Source organism: Polypterus senegalus, chromosome 1 (assembly GCF_016835505.1).
Source record: "Polypterus senegalus isolate Bchr_013 chromosome 1, ASM1683550v1, whole genome shotgun sequence".
In the NCBI taxonomy this organism is placed as follows: domain Eukaryota; kingdom Metazoa; phylum Chordata; class Cladistia; order Polypteriformes; family Polypteridae; genus Polypterus; species Polypterus senegalus.
This window is the reverse complement of record NC_053154.1, coordinates 112,136,377-112,146,233: the sequence shown is the minus strand read 5'-3', so window position 1 is coordinate 112,146,233 and position 9,857 is coordinate 112,136,377. Positions and strand designations below refer to the sequence as shown.

The window sequence follows — 9,857 nt, the reverse complement described above, 5'->3', positions numbered from 1 at the left end:
ATTTCCTGCCACCATTTTGTTGGTTGTAAGGTGTTCTAGCATTGTAATTGTTGTGTCTACAGAATATCTTTTATGGCTTTAGTGCGTTTACTCCTTTCAATCAAGGATGTGTCATCAGCATAATGAGTGCAGACATTGGATTTTCCCTAATCTTCAGAAAGGGAGTCTAAAGAACAATTCTAGATTCTCTATGAAGAATTTGGGTAGCCTGCTGAAAAATTCCTGGGTGACACACTTGTTGATACCCATGTAAGTACAGTGATATGTGATAGTGTCTTTATATTATTGAAAGCTTATTCCAACCACTAAAAAATTGTATTTCTTTATTTCTCATAGATATTGCTGGCTGTGGTTGGTGAAACATTGTACATGAGCCTCCTTCAGTCCGCTAGTGGGAAAGGGGTTAAGCAATCAAGAGACAAGAACTGAACAGATGTTACAGGTGTACATTTCATCCTGCAGGTGCTGAGGTGTAAATTTAATCCATCCTGTTTAAGGTCTCAGAGAGCTAGTGATCATCGCAGCAGCGCTGGATGAATGTTAAGAAGCAAATGGATTGGATGGTATGTCACCCCTTTGAAGGGTTCAGTCGCACAGGCAATCAGATGAGTGTACTGCGTGCAATCCAGTAATACAACCCTATTAATGAAGTATCTGTATAATTTTAATGTAGTTATTTGTTAGTGTTCATACCGTAAATCTACAGGGGCTCAGATGGATGTGTACAAAGGAAATGGATGTTATTTATTTCAGAGCTCATGAAGGACTAAACATATTTTGTAAAGTACAGTACTGTATTCCTGACACATTTCTAGTAATGAGTGTTAAATTAGGTAATCATCTACAGTTAGGCACACTTATTGATACCAATCAAACCAGAATGCACGAGGACAACATGCAATACCATATAGACCCTGGACCTGTAAGGCTGAAATGCTAATTCCATGCTATCAGTCTGCATATGTTAAAACATGTGAACTAAACTTGCTAAACTTCAGTCTGATTAAAACTAAATGTATAAAGTATAACTTTTATTCAGTTCTTGACTCTTGATTCCAAGCTATATACCACCTGTACATGCTTAATCTCTGTCAATGGATGAAAGAAGTGCATGTGTGCATGATGACTCCAGCGTTTTGTTTTTTTTTCCTTCTTTTTCCTAGATTCAGTGATTTCACTGTTTCACTCACTGCTTATCCAACAGGAATTGACAGCGACTTTTTGCAAAAATGCTGGTTTTAAATTTACAGTATTAACCAGTGTTTTATTCATTCACTGATTTCAGTGGAACGAGTGGTTCAACTGGAACTGCGTGAAAACTACAGCAGTCAGGAATTTTCTAAACTCCTTGCTAAAATGCTCAAAATGTGAATAGTGTAATAGAAAATAATGGCAAATAACTGCAAGCAGCTCTGGACCATTGTGGTATAGAGATAAAATGCTGGGAAAATATTTAGGTTTGAATGGATTTTTATATACAGTTTTGCAATAGCAAAATGTGAAACTCACAATATCTTGATTCCTGGAAATGTGGCTCAGCATATGCACACTTCAAGCACTATGGAATGATGTGACAACTATTATTTATGTCTCCAATACATATTTGGGATTGCAGTCACCAATTATGACATTATAATCGGCAAAGTTGACATCATACTACCAGAATGACTATGACACATCACTAAATAAGATGCCTACAAGTGGTAGGAAAGTAATCTGTAACCTCCAAATGACCGGCATCCTATTGAAATTAGCACAGAAAGCATGTATACATGGGGACTAAACACTTGTCTTTTTTGTAAATGGTGCAAACTTCACTGATTAACTTTTTTTTTGCAGACTTGATGCAGTCACTGGCTCATCACCATTTATAAGCAACTTTTGTCTTCAAACATGGTGTTTAATTTGGACAATCCAAGACGAGAATAGAATTTGAATTTAGATCAGGATGGTTGTTTCTCTCACTCACATCCCTCAAGGTCCATGTGAGTGCTGATCTCTCCCAATAGCACTACAGAGTCAGTAGATGGGACCCTTTTGAGCACTGAACTCAAGTTGCCTAAAACAATTTAATCTTAATAGCTGTCTAATACAGGCATTGCAACAACAATCAAAGTTTTCCTTTTTGCAAATGAATGTAACAGTCAGGTGACTATCTCATCCACTGGAAAACAATCCAAGTGAACAACACTCAACTGGGGGCTTGTGCATATCCCCACACTTATTAAGACTGTCACATATGGGGCAGTTCCAGAGTATGAGAGAGAGATTATCATTTGGCTCAAGATAAAATTCTCTAGAGGTGACTCCAACTAGTTCTAGCCAGTTATTTTAACGTACTTCAAGAGTTCTAGCTCATTACTCGCCATTTTACCTTTGTACATCCCAAGAACCAGTTTCCAATTGCAAAAATCTAAAATGCCAGGGTCTGTCCAACTCTTACCAGTCACCGGATTTTTACTGTATCTGACCCTCATCCGAAGGTGGTTCCACACAACTTTTTTGGTGCTGACTCTAATTGGACTCATGTTGCCTGATGTACGGTGGGTCATGATATCCCTCTTCCAGGCAAGGCTTACAGCAGTGTTCAGTGTCTGGATTGTTGTTTGTCTGGCTCCTCCCCTAGACCAATTTCCTATATTAAAGCCTATCAGGATTACACATCTACAGACAACACAGCTATAAGGATTTTTGAGGCGCACACAAGCATCCCACCACATGAAGATCACAGTCCTAGGAGGACTTGCTTTACTTTTTTTTTAGTAAATATTTGGCAGTACTATCTGAACATATGTTGCCAAAAAAACTTAGGCGAATTTATCTTTAAGTGAATCCTCCATAAATAAGTGAAAAGTACTGTCTACTTAACTTAAGTGGACAGACAGTGAATGGTATAATAACGGATCTTAATTTACCTCAATTGATATTCAGGAAAATCCTCAATACATATGTGAAAATACAACTGTCTACTAAACCTAAATGGACAGGCACTGAATGCAGTAAGAATGCGTCTTAATTTAATTAGACTTGTGTGTATATGCGTACATATATGTTCTTATTGATTTCCTAATCCCATGTCATCTCATCCATCGCCTAAAGAAAGCTGGATTAAATATTGATTGTATTGCACGTAGGGCAGCAACCATTCTTGGACTGAGGCCATCACATTGCGGGACATGCTTAAACTCGCAAGAAACCAAGCAAGAGTCCACAGGACTCATGGGACTGACCGTGCCTTGGCCGGAAACTATATTTTGACAGCATTTTCAACAATCACGCCACCATGCCATTCCTTATAGAAGGCATGACCACTAAATTAGCTCATGTCTAGGAAGTAGGCCAGGTGGGTGAATCAACAGATAAAGAAGTCTATTATCTTTTCATTTTACGTTATGTAGCTTGAAAATTCATGCACTGTCTTAGAACCGATTTATTGCGAAAGGGACCGTTTAACAAAATCGAGGAGATTTCCTAACATGCTTCAAGAACAGTCAGACTGATACCAAAGAGACACCTGGTGGCGCCAGAGCGCGCAAATCGCGCTCGTTTCTAAGCCTACAAGCATCTCGGCCACATGCATATTTTGGTCAAGTCTAAAGCGATTGTGCATCATTTTTTTTGAACGTGGCCGACCCCGATCACATGCATATTCAATGTTAGTAAAGTGACTGTAGGCATGAAAAGGCGTGCTGCTGGCAACGCTCTGTAGCTTGCTAGCGTCTTTGTGGACAGACGCAGTCCTTGGCAAAAACGCTCTTAATGTTTCTAAGTTTGGAAACACAGACACTGCAGTATTATTTTCGTATTACGCTAAAAAAGAACCTCACTTCCATCCAGGCTGATTAAGGCATCAAGACAGAAAGTGAGAGTACGCAAAAGAAATAGAGGGAGACGGGCAACCGATGCATTAGTTCCGTTTCCTGACAGCCGCGCGCTGGACCCGCGGCTAGAAGAAGCTCGCGCAGCGAAGCTTAGGGGCTGTGCGAAGAAGACACTAGTGCTCTGCGCAGGAGGTAGCCGTAACGGATTTGGTTTGTCACCGGCTGGTGTGAAGTGGCAGTGGACAAATGGCAGCGGAGTCGACACGGAGGTTCACCAAGAACTTGCTGAAGCCAGGAAGCGCGGCGGAGATCAGGCAGAACGCGTCTCAGGTTGTCAAACAGACGGCGCTTCTCACGGTGAGTCGCGCGATATCGCGCATGCAGTTAGCACTAAGCGCTCCGCTGTCTTTAATGATTGGCATCATTCATTCTCGCCAAGTGCAGTCTAGGTGTGCGGTCAAGCGCAGATGAAGGAATTTTACGAGCTGAGTGACGAAATAATCACAAGGCAGAGTTACGAGTTTATTTAAAATTGAAGTTGCTGAAATTGTTCACGTCACACTTGGGCCTTGAATTGTTCCCATAGGCGTAAAGAAAAGGCGCCGATTCCGCGGCGATCGGATGGCGGATACGTTTTGTCCCGTGCTTTAAATATGATATGCCCCTTTAAGGCAGCTGACAGCTAACATCCCCCATCTTCATCTTATTTAAATGCTAAACTCAAGACACAGCAAAACGTGAGTGTTTTAAATTATCAATGAAAAAGGGGTCTTTGCACTAATGTCAAGAAATGGAAACCAGGGGGTGATTTTTTTTACACTTTTTTCCAGCTCACCACTGGTGAATTTCTTTTTACCAATTGGACAGCTGATGTTAGTTATTTTAAAATTACCGTTTTAAATAGATTGCGCTGACGCGATTTTTTCACCATTCCTTGTTTGGAATTTTAGATTTTTACCACCACAGCCCAGCGAAATGTACTGATCGTAATCCCTTTGATGTATCTGTAATTTCCACGGGGAACTACCGGCCAGCCTGCCTCAGAAATAATTTAAATAAAATTGGAGCCATCTCAGTGAGGGTTTGTATACATATGTTTAACCATTTAATGCAACGCATTTAATTTTGTACATATTCACAAAAATAACAGAACACAGGAAAGTAACTATACAATGTGCTACTTAGCATCAATTTGGGGTCTGAACTTCTAATCTAAAGAAAAAGTGGTAGAGATCCAAGGAAACAAAGAAGCAGACTTGCAAAGTGCCCTGAATCATTTGATCGTCTTTAGTATACACATAGTTATCATCAGAGAAACAGTTGACTCTGACAGGAGATTTATTTCACTACATTCATTATAGGCTTAATGGAGTACTAGCTGTCCATCCACCATACGTTCACAGCATGTGAATTCAACTTTGGGGCTTTTCCAAAATACTAGACATTTTGCTTTGTTTTACCAGACAACTGAACCTGGGTTTGGGAATATGTGCAGGATTATGGCCCAAAATGAAGTGTCCAGACTGGCTCTTGGTTGCACATACAGTACTGCTTTCCTGGTGGGCAGTGATTTCCCCCCCATGTCCCCAAACTGAATTAAGTAGATTTCTATGTTATATTAATGTATGTTACTACCAGGTAATTGGGTCAGTCCATCTCTATTGAGACTCTTAAGTATGGTGCTGTTTAGACAATAATCCAACATCAATTCATCAACAATCATCATTACATCTGGTGCATATGAAATAATTACAAGTTTATATGATGACCATTGTACTGTGCAGTTTACATTTATGTTAAGGTATTATTGGCAGTTTCACTTTTCACCATCTGCCCATTGGAAATATCAATTTTGTTTTTTTTTCTACTGTGTAAATTTGAAACACTTTTAATACTTATTTTTTATATTAGAAATAATAAGATTCTCATTCCAACACTGACACTAAATATTCCTGATATCTCATATTCCATGTATAGGTTTAAACTTAAAATATTTTACCTAACATTTCAACTGACCACACTAATGCAATTTTTAAAGATTCTTACATTTTTTTTAAGCCAAGATTTTACTTGACCTTGCAGAGATTTCACCATTCATGAAATCCATGTATAAAGCACAACCTGCTTTAGAAACAAGAATAATCTCTCTACATCTTTTCAAAAGCAAAAAATAGGATCCAAATCTTTTCACCATTACATGTCTGACTCCAGTTGAAGAATATCACGTTTTACATGTTATTATCATCAGCTGGTCTATTTTCTATTCCCACTTTATCAGCGCTGACGTTTCAGGAGTCCAAGACTTCTCTCATAGTAGTCCATTGGACCAGTAAGTGTTAGCATCAGGTTTCTGTAGAGAATGCCCAAGGCTAAGTTGTATATAATGTAAGTCAGGCAGCATGGAAACTACCAGAGTTACTTATGAATAGGAGATCTTATGTGCAAATATACCACAAAGTATATGCCGGAGAGAGCACTGAGGAGATCACCCACCACATATAAATAACATTCTTGACCACAGAAGTGATTTCTGAACTAGACCCAAGGAGGGGTCCAGCCTGATTCGCACTAGAAGAGAGGTCAGAGTGAAAGACAAATGAGGTGAAAGAAAGAGCTCTGTGCTACCTATGATGTATACAAATAGAGGAGATACCTCACTGGACAGACGGGGTTCTATAATAGGCTCAGACAGGTTATTTCTTCATTATGTTTCAATTGCTGTTTTGAGTCTCTGCAAATTTATTTGCCCCCACCCAAAGACATGCAGGTTAGGTGGATTGGCAATACTAAATTGGCCTTAGTGTGTGGTTGCGATGTTTATGTGTGTTGGTGCCCTGTCCAGGGTTTGTTCCTGCCTTGTGCTCTGTGCTAGCTGGGATAAGCTCCAGCACCCCCTAAGACCCTATTCTGGACTAAGCAGGTTAGAAAATGACTGATATTTTTAGATTATGGCTGTTCTCCCTGGTATCATTCTGCATGGAGGGCATTATGAGAGTGCGTCTTCTTGTTGACAGTATTTCAGGATTATTCTGCATCTTATGCAGCTGGGATAGGCAGAGGCACGCCATGACCCTGAAGTAGATTAAGTGGGTTTGATATACTGTATATACTCTGTCGCATGCGGCTGGGGGTGGAGCCCAGCTGGGACGCCCAGGAGGACCGGAGGAGGGCTTGTACCTCCTCCAGACCGCGTAGGGGCGACCGCTCTGGTTGTGTTGGGGGCCACGGGTAGAAGGCTTGGAAGCCCAACCCTGTAAGGGACCCGTGGCCACCGCCAGGCGACGCCCCGGTGCCTGAACAACCCTGGACCTCAGCACTTCCGCCACACTAGGAAGTGCTGGGTGGAAGAGGAGCAGGGACACCCGAAGGGCTTCTGGGTGCACAGCCGGCACTTCCGCCACATAGGGGTGTGTCCGCAGGAGATTGCCGGGAAGCAGCTGGAGCCCATCCGGGTTCCTATATAAGGGGCCGCCTCCCTTCATTCAGCAGCGGAAGTCGGGTGAAAGAAGGACGGAGCCGGAGATAGGACTGAAGGCGGCCAGGAGAAAGGCATTTGGACTGTGAGGCCTGGACTTTGGGGGATCGGTGCTGGAGGCACTGAGGACGTGCACTGAACTTGTAAATATTATAAATAAACGTGTGTTGGGTAAACAACGATGTCCGTCTGTCTGTGTCCGGGTCAAGTTCCACAACTTGTATGTTGTTCTGTCCATACTAAGCAGATCATAAATCTTAGGTCTTCAAAATTCAGAGCCATAAATAGTACTGACCCACCTGAATAATCATATTTATACAATTTGAAAATGTTCCTCCATTCCTGGTAAGCAAAATTAAGAATATAAATTATGTGAAAATTAAAAAGTAGCCTACCTAAGCCTGCACCTACAATAAGTGTTTAAAGTATTTTGTAAATCCAGTTATAATTAATGACCTTAAAAAATATCTAGTCACTACTGGTCTTGGGCTGAAATTATCAAGTGCAGGTTTCTTGGAGTTGTAATCTTTATTGTGTATTTTTCCATGTTCTGCATAGATTTTAATTTGATGTTATCAGTTTATACAATGACTTAAAGTACTCTTGTGAGTTATTACCTCAAGAATTTCTTGTCTTTTCTGCAATCCATCTTTCCAGCAATTTTTTTACCTGCTTATGAATTTCAGGATCTTGTAGAACATTGAAGGGTATAATCACATACACAAACACACACTTACATTCAATCGGTTGCCAGTTAACCTAACAGACATGATAAATTGCCCACACATAGTCATTCTGGCCCCCTAATCATCCCCTGTCTCTACTCGGCCACCTCTCTCTCTCTCGCCACTTCACCAACTAATAGCTAATATGTGGTGAGAGTACTGGAGCACAAATGGCTGCCATCACATCAGCCAGGTGGATGCTACACATAAGTGTTGGTTGAAGCGTCTTCCCACTCACTGAAGCTCTTTTGAGCAGTGAGAAAAGCGCTATGTAAATGTAAAAAATTATTATTATTGCAGTTTGAGTACCTCAGCATAATGCATTTTAATTTAAACATCACATCTTTTTAGTCACCATTGTGTATAGCATTCTTTCATTAAGCTGACCCGGTTCTGGTTTTTCATGGTGCAGGTGTGTTATTGCTATGTGTTGTGTTTTTTCTTTTTTTTACCCAAATAATAAAAAGTACTAGAATATGTGATGAGTACTTCAAGAAGCAGCCATTTGTGGTTTTTCTTCTTCATTGTATATTAAAATTGTTTAATATGATTTTTTAAAAATATGTGATGGTTTTCCATCTCATAATTTTAAGAGTGTACAAAATGTCAAGGCATTACTCTCGTTTAGAAGGTTAAATGGTAGAACTGGGTGAGAGTGACATGCTTTGTAAATCGTCTTGGCTCTTCTGTTGAGGTCTTTTGCACACAGTAAAAAGATGTCTGTCAGCAGACACCCCAATTCAGATTTGAAGTGGTGTTAAAGGAGCTGATAACACTTATCATAAGTGGTCACATCTGGAGAGAAAAACATGTAGCAATCTCCATTTCACTGCAGATTGCACACATTACATTGTCTAGCTTCTAAGAATAGTGTCTGACTGAGGCTTTAAAGAATAAAGTTATCCTAATGAAAATGAACCATGCCCTGACTGTCTCATACTGATTAAAATTAATATTCTGACAGTTCTGAGTACAGATATTAGTTTATTATCAATAATATAAAATAATAAATGACCCATATTTCCCACGACTACACTTTGTTTTGGTATCTCCTTCCTGACCACACCTATGCGGCAGTGTATTTTTTTCACTCATCTACGTAAGGTCAGAAGCAGGAATCAGAAATTTCTTATCACCTCTTCAGTAATGAGAGCGAGTAGTCAGCCCAGTCACAGTTAACAATTAGATGCATTTGACGTGCAACACTGAAATGTTTTGTTCTTGATAGAGAACCACTGATTTGAATAGATAAGTAAGAAATGCAAGTGCTTCATTGAGAGAACCAAATTGGTGACTTTGTTTAAGATTTTCAATAGCTTTTTCATTAAAGGACGACAATCGTGTGAACAGCACATCTGTTATATCCTGTAAATACAGGCACTGGTGTTCAGTCTGCAGTGCCACCACTAGTCCTTCTACCCTCCCTTTGCTAGTAGCTGGAGAGTTAAGCCTTCCCTGATTTCTTTTTTTTTTATATAACTCATAAGCTTAATGTTGTTCATCTGCTTTCTTAATTATTTAATTTATGTTTTAAACAAAGCATTTACTGGCTCAGTAATCTTTAGGAATGGGGCTAAGTATTAAGACTGTGTTTTTATTTCCATCTGTAAAGTTCCACTAGGATTGCTGAAAGCCAGAAACACACCCTGAAGTAGTAGTTTCTGCAGGAACGTATACTGGAAGGGATGCCAGCCCATCCAAGGACTTGCACACTCACACCAGGATTCTTTATAGATGCTCTTCATTTGGGCAGCATGTTTTTCAAATACTGAGAAAAAAAATAAAAGAAAACAAAGTCTGCCAGAAGACTGACAAACACACAAGACAGAACATGTA

At 40.0% G+C, this 9,857-nt stretch overlaps 1 protein-coding gene across 1 annotated transcript in view; it reads left to right on the top strand.

Annotated features, from left to right (window-relative positions):
* Positions 1–3,660: 3,660 nt before the first annotated feature.
* Positions 3,661–9,857, top strand: part of dock10 (dedicator of cytokinesis 10) — a 407,603-nt gene continuing 401,406 nt past the window's right edge. Inside the window, exon 1 of the mRNA XM_039756196.1 lies at positions 3,661–4,178. Coding sequence (XP_039612130.1) covers positions 4,068–4,178 — 111 coding nt within the window. The 5' untranslated portion in view covers positions 3,661–4,067. The remainder of the gene's footprint in view (positions 4,179–9,857) is intronic.